General features: G+C 36.3%; 2 protein-coding genes across 7 annotated transcripts in view; one reads left to right on the plus strand and one right to left on the minus strand.

The window, feature by feature from the left end:
- Positions 1-797, minus strand: part of LOC131954358 (zinc transporter ZIP13) — a 39192-nt gene extending 38395 nt beyond the window's left edge. The window contains exons 1-2 of one of the 2 annotated variants that reach the window (XM_059317982.1): positions 669-797; positions 116-533 (exon numbers count right to left, since the gene is read on the minus strand). In XM_059317982.1, the coding sequence (XP_059173965.1) occupies positions 116-473 (358 nt within the window). In that variant the 5' untranslated portion in view covers positions 474-533; positions 669-797. The remainder of the gene's footprint in view (positions 1-115; positions 534-668) is intronic. The other variant, XM_059317991.1, reaches the window with a different exon arrangement.
- Positions 1-10832, plus strand: part of LOC131954318 (F-box/LRR-repeat protein 20) — a 35869-nt gene extending 25037 nt beyond the window's left edge. For 3 of the 5 annotated variants that reach the window (XM_059317923.1, XM_059317929.1, XM_059317915.1), the window contains exons 3-9: positions 2931-3235; positions 3377-3552; positions 4516-4782; positions 6625-6791; positions 8161-8363; positions 8776-8955; positions 10409-10832. In XM_059317923.1, coding sequence (XP_059173906.1) covers positions 2931-3235; positions 3377-3552; positions 4516-4782; positions 6625-6791; positions 8161-8363; positions 8776-8955; positions 10409-10580 — 1470 coding nt within the window. In that variant the 3' untranslated portion in view covers positions 10581-10832. Of the gene's footprint in view, positions 1-893; positions 1273-2930; positions 3236-3376; positions 3553-4515; positions 4783-6624; positions 6792-8160; positions 8364-8775; positions 8956-10408 lie in introns of those variants that run through there. The other 2 variants (XM_059317937.1, XM_059317947.1) reach the window with 2 other exon arrangements.
- The last annotated feature ends 5238 nt before the right edge of the window (positions 10833-16070 follow it).

Here is a 16070-nt window from a genome sequence, read left to right on the forward strand (position 1 = left end):
AGTGATTAGGGCCTATAAGCGATCTAGATCTAGGTAAGTAGTAGATCTAAATTTGCCAGATTTAGGCCTAATTTTAATTGTATTTTAATTAAATTGTTTAGTTAATTAATCTTACCTCCATGCTTGAGTGCTTGTCCAGATTCTAGAGGTATCACCAATAATGGAAATATACCACTCAATCCAACTAATATCGCCGCCAAAATTGAGTAGATCCAAATCTCGTAAGTTTGTCGAGGTATAAGAATAGATTCCCCTCCTCCGTCGTGAACTGGTAAACCTTCTTCATTCATCTTTGCCACGTCTGATACAGTGTCAAAATCTCGCAAGCCAAGTGTCGAATCTTCGGCCCGCTTAACGCTTTTAAGTGGTGTTGATTTGGCCCGATGGATTTCTCCATTTGTCAGATGTATTTGGGCACACACTACGATAACAATTATTTTGTGTAACAGCTGATTGAGATAACAGTTTTTCATTATTGTTAGTATTGTAGTGAACTGTCTTGACCCTCACATCATCAACTCTGAACTATAACCCTTATAATAAATTTTTTTAGTTTCGTATTAAATCGTCTCGTACTAAACACACTAGGCTCTTCAATTAATCTTTAAAAAATATATGTACATTTAATTTTGAAAATTTATTTAGATCTAAAACAAATTTGAACTTACTCTTTTAATAGTAGATCTAGATTCAACAGAAATGACTTCCCTATAATTATCTTGAGCCATTCCTTTACATGTCGATAGTTAGGAGGAGTTACCCACTACTAGCATTACAACAGGGGTATCAGCATACTCCACCAAGCGAGAACGTTACGAACTGTCTGGAATCCCACAACACGTTTTCTGCAACCTGAAAGTCGTAGATGGGGAACGTAAACACAGGAGTGATGCCAGAGCCAAAGTTAAAAATACTTCAGCGTGTAGAGCACATTATGGAAGCTGGGCTATTGTGTAGCTAGTAGAGATTACCGCATCCGTTTCATATTTTCTTTTTTACTTTTACTCATTCTGAGTTGATTGTTTTTCAATTTAAAAGTTAAAATGATTTAGGCAAATTTATATTTTGATTATTATTGACGGATAATCACTAGATCTAGATGTGCTGAATTATTTGTTGAGTTTAAAGAGAATTATAAAATAAAATAGTTTGCTAGAACAAGTCGAATCACAAATGGATGCTGCTTTTCGGACTACGATATTTGATATTGCACAAGATGCTTCTCATGTGTCGACTGCTCATAACGAGAGCGAAGGCTATTTTAACCGAGTGGTTAGTTTATTTTACATGCATGTACACATCATTACTGTAGTTATTACATCTAGATTTTAGATTCTAAATCTACATACCATAGCATATGTTATAATCTAGATTATAAGAATGCATTGAAATTCATTACAAATAGACCTTAACAACTGACAACATCACTAGAAGAAGAATCTACATCTATTCTAACTGTATGTCTACTCTATAGTCTATTACTCTATAGTAGACTATATACTAATATAATATAGAGTAGTCTATAGACAATAGACTACTATTAGTATAGTATAAGATCTAGTAGTATTAGGCCATATAATATACACATTTGATTAGGCCTACATGTGACTTTGTTACATTAACTGACATGCAGCTAAATAAATAAGTCTTTATTTACTACGAGCCGGCCCGCGGCATAACATACGCCGCTATTTAGTTGTTTCTAATTTTCAATAATTCATAATTTGTGAATTCGACAGTACCAACGCTGACACTGAAAATATTTCTTTAAAACACTATAAGTAGCTCGTTAAGGACCATAAACCCCCCCCCCCCCCCTTCCTTCCCTCCCCCCCTCCTCCCCCCCCCCCCTACGTTTAAAATCGTTGGCTCTGCTTGTAAACATTTAGAGTGAACACAGCTCACTAAAACCATGTAGGGGTGGGGAGGTAGGGAGAGCGTTTGCAGCTTGTTTTCTAATGGCTCGAAGAAGAGAATTATATATATAGATTTGCCTATAATATTAGGCTACTATAATATTATAATTTTTTATTCATTAATATTATTGTTAAAGTATTGCACTACTAAATTACTAAAACTGTGTAAATTTCAATTAGGCCATTATTAATAGACCTCACTCTAATAAAAAATATTTAATGAGTGAAAGTAAATTCTTCAGTAGTAAGGATATGTGCCCCTTTTTTGAAGACCTAAAAATAGGCCTATATTATAACAAGTTGCATGCCCGTCTATCGATAGCATTGAGCCAAGCATGCACTGGGTCCACTCCATGATGAGTGTGAAAAGTTTCATGGTCTTCTTATTTTGTATATATAACCAGAAAGGGTAATGGTCTGTGGTTAGAAAGTTTATAAAACTATACTACAAAATCACGCTACCCTGCCCCCCTCCCCCTCCCCAATCAGACCCTGCCCACCCAAACACCAGTCACTTGCTCTCTGTCAAATTTTTTTACCATTTCCCCTAACTCATCCATTCTGCATCTCCATCCTGAATGCCCCGTTGCTAAAGCCACATTACTCATCATAATGCAACACTTCGTTAGTTTGTGAATGAAAGGTAATTGTGATTTCCTTTATAATTATAAGCTATAATGTGAGAAGCGCCTTATATCCTAATGGGAACTGCATCCATTCACTAGTGGACCTACAGGTTGATGGCCAAGGTGAACCTTGCGTTTTAATGGTCGCAACACATTTATTCAAAACTTATCAGCTTTCACCCTCTCATTACCATATTCCTAACCTTTTTACTAAAGATCCATCCCTAACTTTATTTACTTTTAGTTGTGTAGGAATTAAGCTAGCATGAAGTGAAATCTTTTAACAGAAGACACTCAGGCCTTATTATTTTAATATACTATAGTATGCATAACCAATCTAAAAAAATAAAAACTGCTTGTCTGATTTTGTATGTATTTTCTGTTTCAGAGCGTAACCATCGACAAAGTGCCTGATAAACTACTTCTGCATGTTTTTACCTTCCTGCGTCACTCAGAGTTGGGGAAGGTTGCCAGAGTGTGTAGGAAATGGAGGCTTCTTGCCTACGACAGCCGCTTGTGGACAAAAGTCTCTCTGCGACCGGAATTCTCTGGTCTGCATGTGTACTCTCCTGAAGTTTTGCAAGCACTGATAGGGATCCGCTTTGGCTCAACCTTGCGCTATATTGAGATACCGAGCGATCTCATCACAGCTCCTGTGCTCCATGAACTGGCTAACAAATGCCCAGCGCTAAGGTTTGTGTTTCTATATTAAAAGAACTTGTATTGTTTTTGTGTTAATATCTGATTGAATTTTGGTAAAATATTATTTAATTTATTAAATATTAAAATGTTGATTATAATAACTTTGATAACAAAATTGTTTACGTATTTCAGGTATATGACTTTGGACTTTTCAAATGCCATGCAACTCCATGACTTCAATGACCTGAATGCTTTTCCTTGTAATCTTCGAAGCTTATGTATTTGTCTTTCGGAAGTGATCTTTCTTGAAGGGTTCATGCGCAGAATCTATAGCTGTTTGTCTTCTTTGGAAGTGCTGCATTTAATTGGTAAGATCCTTAATTTATGTAAAGTTGGAGTTGGTAAAAATATTATCTGTTTTAGAAACCTTACTATCACTGCATGTTTAGTCATGGTTAATGTTGTTTGGCTACTCAACACTCCATATCCTTGTAGCATAACTTCAAATTTTAAATTGTTGGTTCCTATCTTGAAAAAATCTGGCAGCATCATCCGCCTGAATTTGGTGTTGGTATTTTTTTTCTGGCCATCTGATGTCTGATTTATTGTCAAGTTGCTACATGTAATAGGGCTGGTAAGTAGGTCACCAACCAGTTCTACGCTCAATAAAACCTGTATGAGCCATAGAACTGGTTGGTGACCTACTTACCAGCCCTATTGTCTGTAGCTAACTTGTTGAGAGAGATAGAAATTTCAATGGTCCTCATTGAGCTTGGATCATTGTCTTCTTCTTCTTCTTCGTTCTTAATTATTAGTGTTGAAGGGGATCGAGATTTATCTGCCAGTGGGTTAGAACTCGAGACTTTGTTCGAATTTATCAACCATGAGCTTTTTGCCGACTCGACCATGCCTCCAACACAATTAAGCGGTACGTGTCAACTGGTTATGCGCCATTGAGGCCATTGACTCCAATTTCAGCCTGCTTTTCTTTTTGGATTTGCTTCCATAGCCTTTGTCCAACCAAGAACAAACTACAAGGCAGCAGTCGTTTAATTTTGGAGTTGTCTCTCCTAGAAGAGTGGCTGTTCCCAGCTAACGAGCCACATCTGCCCGAGGGTTCGAACTCGGTTTAGCAACCATGAGCTTTACCGACTCGACCACGCCGACCCCTGGATCATTGTATTAGTCTTGATTTTTTTTTTAGTTTAAGTAATCAACAACAGTTAAATTCATGTTTCTTTTCCTTTAAGCACAACATCAGAATATCTCAAAAGCTGCTAAGCATGGCATGATAGCTACTTCTTCTAATACTTTGTTTTCTCTTTTTTCAGGAACATTTGAGTTATCTTCAGAATCAGAAGAAGATATATACGAGGTCATCAACATTAGCAAGATTAAGGCACACACACCTAACCTGAAGGTGGTTAACCTCTATGGAATCACTTTTCTTGATGACAGCCATATTGAGTTGTTGGCCTCTAACTGCATTCACATTGAGTGTCTGGCCTTGAACTTTTGTCTAAGAGTCAAGGGCAGTTCATTTAAAAATCTAATTCAGAGATGTAAAAAGCTGAAGTCTTTACTGCTACATCATGCTGGTAAATATGAAGAGTAGTTCGTGTTTTGACAAGCTTTTACTTAGTTCACACGATGTCTTTTTGTCTGCTTTTTGTGGGTTTGTGGCAAATCTATAACTTAATTTTTACACACTTCTAATGCAGCAATTTTGTTTTAACTTCTGAGATACATTTTTCCTAAATGACAATGCATTGATATCTATTTTTAATCTGAAAATAAAATAAACTTACTTTCTTTTATAAAAGCTTTGGTTACTAAAATATGTAAGGGTGACCAAAGCTTTTATTAAATAAAGCAAATTAGTTACATTTTCTTATTTTTAGTGTATTCAAAAGCTTTATATTATAAAGGTTTTTATATTTGTTTTATTTTTACTTTCTCGTATATACGTAGTATAGAGAAAGTATTGTAATCGTGCAAAAAAAAAAATCGAGATTTTTACAAATCTCGACGTTTTACACCTCACTGATACGGAAAAACATAATTTTGCAATCTTGTCCGTATGTCTGTGTGTGTGTGTGTCTGTCCGTGTGTGTGTCTGTGTGTAAACACGATAACTTGAGTACCGTTACAGCTAGGTTGATGAAATTTCATATATAAGTATTTTATCAAAATCGTAGATCCGTATCAACTTTTGAGCGATTTCCGATAACCGGAAGTGGTACTTTTCCTACTTTGAATTTTTCAAAAGCCTATAACTTGAGTACTATTTCAGATAGATAAATGAAATTTCACATGTAAGTAAAAGATCTAATTCTCTACCTTCTGTTAAATTTTGAGTAATTTCCGTTGACTGGAAGTAGTAATTTACGCTACTTCCGATTTCTCAAAAAACTAATGTAAATTTTTAAAGTACTAATAATATTGCGCACTATTATACGCGTTTTTATTCGGCGTTTGCTTGGTGCGCAATGTTTTTTTTATGAGATTCTATTCTATTTTTAAAAGTTTAAGTATTTACAATGGATTAAAAATCATAACTATATCCCCAGTTACCATCCCCTGTTGTTTTATATAAGAATATTCGAGAAAGTTTAGGGGAGATCACTACCGGTTTATTGTTTTGATAGATCTATATTTGGTTTAAATTGTTAATTTTTAAAATTAACCATCTTTCTTAGCTCTACTTGCACCAAATAATGTTAAAAATCACTCTAAAACTAAACTGCACAATATTTTAAACATTATTTCAGTATTACCAATCAAATTTATATCTTTTGGTAAAATAAATGTACTATAGGCCATCTGGTCAAAATAAACATAAAATAAAAAGGGAATGTACTCAGGATAAAGAATATTGATAGATTGAAAAGAGTTATTCTAAATGAAGTTGTATCTTTCAGTGGCTATAGTTTTTAATTAATGATCTAAAATTATTTTAAATTTTTGTGTGTTTAAAAAAAAAAAAATTTAAATGAGCAAAGTTTTATTCCAAAATTTTACTTATGCGGGGATAGTCAGATTTTTCTATTAAATATTCAAAACTGACTTAATTCTATAGTGCAGCCTTGATTTATTTTTATTCATAAAATTGGATTGCTACATAACATCAATATATACTTGTTACATGTATTTAGAAGTGTCTAAAAGAAAGCCTAGACCATGATATATATGCACAGAAAATTGAGTTGGAAAAGTTAAACTCTGAAGAGTAGACCTACATGTATATTTTTGATTACATCTTCCAGAGAAGATTGTTGAAATGAGTGCTCTTTTCCAGTATAAGCTGACCTCAACTGTTTACTTTCTGTTACCCAGGTGTTGAAGCTGACCACAGACTGACCTCGACTGTTTACTTTCTGTTACCCAGGTGTTGAAGATGACCACAGACTGACCTCGACTGTTTACTTTCTGTTACCTAGGTGTTGAAGATGACCACATGATGAGTGTCCCCTGGGAAACCTCTGCCATCCATGAGCTGGACCTGACCTCCACAGAGCTGTCAGCCCAATGTCTAGAGAACATCCTGCTCCGCATGCCAGGATTTACTTACTTGGCCTTGGGATATTGCGAGTTTTTTAATGACAAGGTCAGCAGGTTTTCATTTGTTCTATACAAATATGTGCAGTGTTTACTGTAAGTCATGTACTATAGTTAATGTAGAAAGGGACTGTGAGTTTATATGAGGCCAAAAAAAATGTAACAGAAAAAAACTGCAACTTTCAAACATTGTTATATTATAATGAATAATACATTGGATAAAATACAATGACTGTGATAGTGTTAGGTTATGGATGAATGCTGTGATGTAGCTTAGCTGTGATTAAAGTTGAGAGTGGAGTGCAGTCTGTGGAGTGAAAGTTGTATTAAAGCTAGATTAAGTGATTGTTTATGTTTTGTTTTTTGTACAAGTTGTGTGTTTGCAACTAGGATTTGTTATTTTCAATTTAATATTACAGTTGTGGTTGATGTAAGGTTTTGGCTTGGTTTAGTGGTTTTTTTTAGTGTTTTTTTTTTTGGCTTGTTAAGATGCAATTGAATGAATCAGGTGATTGCATGGTGGAATTTTGGTGGCGTAGTTATTTTTAGCGCAATTTCCATTCTGGAGAATTGCGTTTATTAAATCGTCATTTCTGGGAATGGATGGATGAATGAATGAATGAATGTATGGATGTATGGATGAATGTGTGTCCGGGCTTTAAGTCGTATCTCCTCCTCAACGAAGCAATATCGATGACTAGTTCCAAAAGCAATTATGTTAAGCAAGTTACAAGAATGAGCATAGGCCATAAAAATTCCGGGTTTCTTTCATGTATTTCCCGGAAAAGCCAAAAAACCTCGAAAAAATTCAGTTTTTGGCCCATATCTTGGCAACCAGACCACTTAGCGACTTGAAACATGTACCAATCGATTCCTGCCATAATTTAGAACAATATTGCCGAAGACAGTTTTCAAAAATATCCTCTCGTTCGGTCACAAATTTTAAAATTACATAAACACCTACAAACCGATCGTTCTTCTAGCATGAACGCACCCCAGCATTATACGTCAGAGCTATTTTTAGATAACATAAGGAAATTGCGCATAAATGTCAGTAGACTTTTTTAATTAACTTGTTTTAAGTAGAAGTTTTTTGTTGTGCTAGGGGTTGTATTAGTATCAGATTAAGGTCTGCATCATGTTGATAAGTAAAATGTAGGGACATAGAAAGATGCAATCTGAGCCTTCGTTAATTCAGTTAATACATTAAAAAAAATGTGCACAAAACAGTTGTATGATATCCTGCTGGTTATTTGTTCTGATAAGGAAATTTAAGAATGATCTTATTTGTTTGGCTAATTACATGGTGCTAGTAAAAACTTATTTCTCTCCTCATGTAATCATTTCTCTCCTATGTAATCATTTCTCTCCTATGTAAGCATTTCTCTCCTTATGTAAGCATTTCTCTGTGTGTTTAGATTTTAGAGAAGTTGATGGAGCTGGGCAAGTTCAACCGTCTCCAGGCTCTGGACATCAGCCACACCCACGCCCTGAGCGAGAACGCCATCTACCAGTTTATCCAGACCCACGGACAAAACCTGCGGGGGTTGATGCTGGCTGGCAAGCCAAAGCTGACTGAAAACTTCTGGCTCAATGCTATTCCCTACCTCAAAAATATCAAGTGAGGACAAACTCTGTATACACTCTAGTTTTTTTTCCCTTATAATACTGTTGTTTGATTGCTAACCCGAAAATCTCGAGGTTAGAGGCGGGGCTCGAGTTCATATGACGTCCCTGAGTCCACCCAGTTTTAAGGGGTACCTGATTCACGTTAGTGAAGGTAAAGGTAAAGTGCTGACCACACTATTCCTTCACATGCTGTAGTAAATAAAACAGATGAACTCTACTTCACCTGCCCCCATGGACATTAAGGTTCAAAAGGGTACTTTATAACGCTTTATCTACACTTATTTCATTAACCTTTTAAACAATTATCTAAACTATTTTAGTAGAGATTCCATGTTCCAAGTAACCATAATTATTCTGGTGTACTCTGACGTGTTTAACAGCAAATTGTATTGTTTCCATATCAGGATCTGTGTGCTGGGTACTGCAAATGGCTGGTTCCTGAAAATTGCCTCTCGTGTGCACGTTGATCAGATTGTGGAAGCTTTTGCTCAGCACTGCCCAAGGCTTGTACGCTGTGAGATCCAGTGGGACCCAGACACCATCAGGTTCAGTGACAAGAGCAACAAGTTCATAGACCACATCAGGTAGGTTCATAGACCACATCAGGTAGGTTTTCTTGTACGCTGTGGGATCCAGTGGGACCCAGACACCATCAGGTTCAGTGACAAGAGCAACAAGTTCATAGACCACATCAGGTAGGTTTTCTAGACACAGTAACAAGTTCATAGACCACATCAGTTTAGTTATTCTAGACACTAGCAACAAGTTCATAGACCACATCAGGTAGGTTTTCTAGACACTTTTAGACACAGCAACAAGTTCATAGACCACATCAGGTAGGTTTTCTAGACACTTTTAGACACAGCAACAAGTTCATAGACCACATCAGGTAGGTTTTCTAGACACTTTTAGACACTGCAACAAGTTCATAGACCACATCAGGTAGGTTTTCTAGACACTTTTAGACACTGCAACAAGTTCATAGACCACATCAGGTAGGTTTTCTTGTACGCTGTGGGACCCAGACACCATCAGGTTCAGTGACAAGAGCAACAAGTTCATAGACCACATCAGGTTAGTTCTTCTAGACACTAGCAACAAGTTCATAGACCACATCAGGTTAGTCTTCTAGACACTAGCAACAAGTTCATAGACCATATCACCAGGTAGGTTTTTTTAGACACTTTTAGACACTAGTAACAAATTCATAGACACATCAGGTTAGTTTTCTAGACACTTGTAACAAATTCATAGACATACATCATGTAGGTTTTCTAGACACTTTTAGACACAGTAACAAGTTCATAGACCATGTCAAGTAAGTCTTCTAGACACTTTTAGACTCATGTAGGCCTATAAAATTAAAAATATTGAAAGAAGTTTCTAAACTTTGTTTTGCTTACTACCATCATCCCTTGTTGTAAAAGGATTGCTCACCTGGTCTCAGAGAGGCTAACTTCAACTACAATGTTGATTCCACTGTTAACAATTTTGTTAACCAGATCATTATCAATGCTGCAAATAAAAATATTAATTTGGTCCTGTATGACATTTTTTTTACAGATGACATCTCTTTAAATTTAATATAAACATTTGTTGCTACTATGATCTGTGTCTGGTAAAGCCCTTTCAGTACTGGGTTAATATGAAGGTTAAACATCACTCAGAGGAGGGGGGGGGGGGGGGGTCAAAGAAAATAGCACCAATCTACATTTTTCCATCACTTTTCATAAAAAAATATCACGTCAGTTTCTTTACCACCCCCCGCCCTCCACCAAAATAGCTACAATTATATTTTTTATATTTTTACTAAAATTAACATATTTTTTCACAATAATTAAAGAAATACATAATATATATACTGCCTCACATTTCTTTAGACCTTCCTTCCTCTACATAGCTCAAAATAGTTATTACTCTACACCCCCACACCACCAGATTTGTGATAATTTGAAGACACGTCCCCCCCATCCACACAAGCTTGTCCCACTATTGTGCTATTTGAACTAAAAAAAACTTCCAATCCACCTTTTCTAGGCTGCGTTGTCCTGGCCTCAAATCTTTTGCCCTGAGTGACGGGGAGTATTACGAGATGGTCAAGTCCAACTTTGAGAGAGCTGACCGTGTCAAAGTTGTGCGGACATGCACTAACTACACCACAAGTATTGTTGGCCTGCTGACCAACTACAATGATCTGTTGTTTAACTGATGTCCTCTTGTCCGCTGATGCTTGTTCTAACAGTTTCGTCTTGTCCACTCAGACCTGAGATATGATATGAAATCAAAATCTACATGAATTTTTGTTCATTTTAAATTTTTAACAAACATTTCTTTGGATATTTTCCATCGGATGAAACATCTGACACTCATAAATTTGAGTTTTTTTAATCTAACATATATCTATCTTTAAAATGGCATTGTGAAAATGATCTGAAGAAAAAAAATATTTTTTGTCCTATGTTTGTAATGTATATTATACATTGATGGCCAATCACTTATTTATTAAATGGTCTACAATCAAAACTTTACCTATGGAGGAGCTATTTACTTATACAATTGGAATATTTGTACAAGACTTTTGCATTTCTACAAATTTTTTAACTTTATGTAATTTATTTATTAGAAATAATCCCACCTCTCACTTGTGATACCAATTTATGTATTTAATTAGTGTCTGTAAGTTTATGTATTTAATTAACGCCTATGAGAAAATGTATTTAATAGCGTTACAACTGATGATTACTTTTATATTATTATAGTTTTCTGATAGTAACAAGCCGATGTAGTTTTTCATTAAACGCATTATTTTATTTCTCCAAGTCTTATTTTTAATTGCCACAAAGCTAATCTTAATGTTTTATCATGCCTTAAGAATATTTACAATAGTTACTGTTGAATCAGTACAAAAAGTGATACATTTTTTTTTCCGATACATGTAACATGGTTTTTGTAAAATTGTGATTGTGTAAAGTTTACATTTAGTTTAAGTTGACGCAAGTACATTTATAATAATGTTGACACATTTTAAAAATAATTTATGTGGACTCCATTTTATTTTGTGCAGAAAGGCAAAGAGTTGTGCAAAAATTATAGCTAAGTTAGGCTTGTATTAAACTAAAATATTATAATTGATGAGAAATTTGTGTACCTAACATACTTTGTGCTGGTCTAGTGAAGTATATTTTTGAACTTGACTTCCAGGAAGTCAGCAGAAAGCCATTACTTTTTAATATAGAAATTTTTTTCTAAATGAAATGTTGAAGCCAACAGTTTATACCAGTGTATCATCTAGTCAATTTTAATGATCCACATCATTGCCCGGTCTATTTTAACTCAGTAATTACACATTAATTGGAGACCAAACCAGTATTTGAAGCACGTCATTTAGTCAGTCCATTTCAGCTGTGTAATTACCCAGTGATTGGGGGCTTTATTGGAACCAGCTTGTTAATCTAGGGAGGGGGCTGTAGGAGATTAAAACCTGAATGTGACTAGACTGTGTTGCCAGCTGATTTAATGCAATGTGAGCCGGAGTGGTCACAGTGTATCCAGTCTTGTCTGGCTACTTTAATGGTATCAAATATTGATTTTCTAATGGCATTTCTCATGTTTGTTAGTACCACCACAAAGGGAGGTCAGCAGATGGGAGTCCTAAGTTAAGTTGCTGGGTTGAGTATTTCAATTAGGGGTAGTGTACCCTGAATAATGTCATTTTGGTGAAGAGAAAATATTTTGGTCGGTACTTTAAAGCAAAAATGTGGTTGGTTCTTGAGATACTTTTTTGGTTAAACAAGTTAGTCAAATATTCAATTTGAAGTTGTACTTTAATCCCAATCTGTCGTAAGGTTTCCAGTAATGTCATGGGTCGTTAGGTTACCACTAATGTCATTTTACCCAGTAAATGTCATGAGTCATTGAATTACCAGTAAATGTCATGAACTTGGAATTTTCTGGCTAGAGGGAAGTTTAAAAACTATTTTCATTTACAGTTGTTGTTTTGTTTTTACGCTACCACAAGACCCTATCTTATTTAAAAACAACAGTCATCAAAAATTAATTTTTTTTTTTTAATTAAAAACAATTTACTTGCCTGTATAAAAATAATTTTTTTAAATACTGAACTTGAACACATGAATTGTGATGATTTAAAAAACAACACATTTTTAGTAATGTTGTTCCCAATTGGTCTTCACCCCAGACATTCTTGTTAGAGTGTCTGTTGGGGTGACCTGTAGTGCAATATTTTATTCTCTGATTGTTTTTGTTAGTTTTTCCTACAACAGTGTGAAATAAACCCATTAACAGAGTTATGATGATTGTTCTTATTTTTTTATACCTGGGAAATCTCCTTGACTATTTATCGACTTTCTCTTTGTGTAGACCAGGGTTAATAAAAATGTAGAGTGTAGACTTAATGTAATCATATTTTACAATCTTTGTTTACCTGGTTAATTTTGTCTCTCCACATGACCCCTCTCATTGGTCTACACATGACCCCTCTCATTGGTCAACATCTCCACATTACCCCTCTCATTGGTCCAACATCTCCACATGACCCCTCCCATTGGTCTACACATGACCCCTCCCATTGGTCTACACATGACCCCTCTCATTGGTCCAACATCTCCACATGACCCCTCTCATTGGTCCAACATCTCCACATGACCCCTCTCATTGGTCTACACATGACCCCTCCCATTGGTCTACACATGACCCCTCCCATTGGTCTACACATGACCCCTCCCATTGGTCTTCACATGACCCCTCCCATTGGTCTCCATATGACCCTTCCCATTGGTCTCCACATGACCCCTCCCATTGGTCTCCACATGACCCCTCCCATTGGTCTTCACATGACCCCTCCCATTGGTCTCCACATGACCCCTCCCATTGGTCTACACACATGACCCCTCTCATTGGTCTACATCTCCACATGACCCCTCTCATTGGTCTACATCTCCACATGACCCCTCTCATTGGTCCAACATCTCCACATGACCCCTCTCATTGGTCCAACATCTCCACATGACCCCTCTCATTGGTCTCCACATGACCCCTCTCATTGGTCTACATCTCCACATGACCCCTCTCATTGGTCCAACATCTCCACATGACCCCTCTCATTGGTCCAACATCTCCACATGACCCCTCTCATTGGTCCAACATCTCCACATGACCCCTCTCATTGGTCTCCACATGACCCCTCTCATTGGTCTCCACATGACCCCTCTCATTGGTCTCCACATGACCCCTCTCATTGGTCTACATCTCCACATGACCCCTCTCTATGTTCCCCCCTCATGACCCCTCTCAGTATGAAACTCCCTGTCCTGTTTATTACATAACCAGGTCCTGGATTACACAATAAAAAAAAATTCATCTCGTCAAAAAATGCCTCGCTCCAATTACTCCCGGACAATCTCCATCGGATTATTCCAGCCACCGGAAGTTGGGCCCAGTTCATCCCCGGAACACCTGCGGACATCATTAGACGTGATGGCGGCCTAAACAGGACACAAATTTGATTTTTTTCTCCCTTCTCCGAGAAAGATTCTCTGTGACTCAATGTGTAAATACTTGAGCTACATGCTGGCACATAGGAAGAATAAAACAACAACACACCGACCTAGGTACTGGACAGAATTCCCAAAAAAAAAAAAAAACTAGAGCAAAATTTTTTACTGCATATTATGCAAACTTACACATTTTCTTTTTCAAATAGCGTTTACTTGTTTTTATGCAAACTTACACTTAACGTTTTCTCTTCTTCAAATAGCATTTACTTTTTTTTATATTCGACGTACAAAAATACTCCTGACATATTTATTTACCCCCCTCCGTTCCACCCCTTTCTTCACCGCTACAATTCACTCCAAATTTCTTCAACGAATTCATACACATTCTACATCTGCACGAGCAGGCATAAATCTCACGCCCATTCATTTCCGCCATTGATTCTGTGCGCATGCGCATTTGAACTTCCCTCTTGGCATTTTTGCTGGTTTTATTCCCTGCATGGGATGTTAGCTGTTTGCAGGGAAAAGTCTACAGCATTAGACGCACTAAAAAAATACAAGAGAAAAATAAATATAGAGGCTGGGAAAAAAAACAATTACAATCGTTAAGTGGAGATTGTAGAACTTCATGTTGACAGGGCGTCTTAGCTAGGGAAGTTTAACTAGACATCACTAGAAAAGTGAACTTGGGCAACTTTAACGGCGAAAATAAATTAGCCTACGGATAAACAATAAAAAAAAAATAGCCCATTATTTAACAAGTTGCCAGATCAAACTAAAGTTTGTCATTGATCTCCTTATACAACATTGTTTTAATTTTTTTTTTTACTTATGATGCTTTAATAAAGAGATGTATGCTTTTAACGAAAGGATACAGCTGAAATAAGCAATTAGGTTATTGATATTGCTTGGATTAGGTTTATGTATGATTATAGTTTAGTATGTCGAAACGCTGTTGCAGATAGTTGCAATTTGATTTTGCAGAGACGGCTTCAGGCTTCTACTTGTGGGTGAGTCGACGTTCGTTTAAATAAAATATCTTGTTTTTACGTGGTCTATGCTCTCAGAGGACATTCACGATTCGTTTAAATAAAACATCTTCCCACACTTCTGTGTAACCACAAGCTTTTCTATTAAGTTTTACATTGGCGACATTTTAAAAACATTTTCCCAGAGGCAATAAAAAAAACAACAACAATAAAAAAACAACATCCCCATCTTTTGGCTTCTTTTTGTTGTACCTGGCTTGTTCTGGCAAGTGTTTGATATAACCGGTGATCGAGAGAATTCCAAGACAAAGACAATTTCAAGTTCCAAGACAAAGACAGTCTCACTATTTCAAGACAAAGACAGTCTCACGATTTTAAGACAAAGACAGTCTCAATATTCCAAGACAAAGATAGTCTCACGATTTTAAGACAAAGACAGTCTCACGATTCCAAGACAGTGAAGATTCCAAAACAAAGACAGCCTTAAGTTCGAAAACAAAAACATTCTGAAGATTCCAAGACAAAGACATTATCAAGTTCCTAGACAAAGACAGTCTCAATATTCCTAGACAAAGACAGTCTCAATATTCCAAGACAAAGACAGTCTCAATATTCCTAGACAAAGACAGTCTCAATATTCCAAGACAAAGACATTATCAAGTTCCTAGACAAAGACAGTCTCAATATTCCAAGACAAAGACATTATCAAGTTCCTAGACAAAGACAGTCTCAATATTCCAAGACAAAGACAGTGACACACACCGGAAGTGTCTGCAGAGCTTCAATAAAAAAATGGCAGCTGACAAATGAATGCGAAAGGTTTCATGAATTGGTTTCTATCGCATAAACTCTTTTCGAATTGATTTTTTTTTAGAGTGCTTTAGAGTAAAGAATCGCTGTCAAAACAGGGAATCGCTAAAAATAACACAATCATAGACCAACATGGAGTGAAAAAAAAAAGCTTTTCGTTTAATTTATCGTTCATTTAAAATTATAAAATTGAGATCAATTAGTTTTTAACCTCATCAGCTTGAAACAAACGAGGTTATGTTTTATAAGTAACACTTTTAGCTTCAAGCAATAGAGACAGTTTACAGAACAGTTCTGTTGCGTAGGCTTTACTGTCGCTGTTTTTATTTCATGACAGGCAGGGAGAGGGGGGAGGGGGGTTAGTCTAATCCCTGCTGGAGTGGA

Source organism: Physella acuta, unplaced genomic scaffold, assembly GCF_028476545.2.
Source record: "Physella acuta isolate Inbredline_101_S28 unplaced genomic scaffold, ASM2847654v3 ptg000078l, whole genome shotgun sequence".
Classification (NCBI taxonomy): Eukaryota; Metazoa; Mollusca; class Gastropoda; family Physidae; genus Physella; species Physella acuta.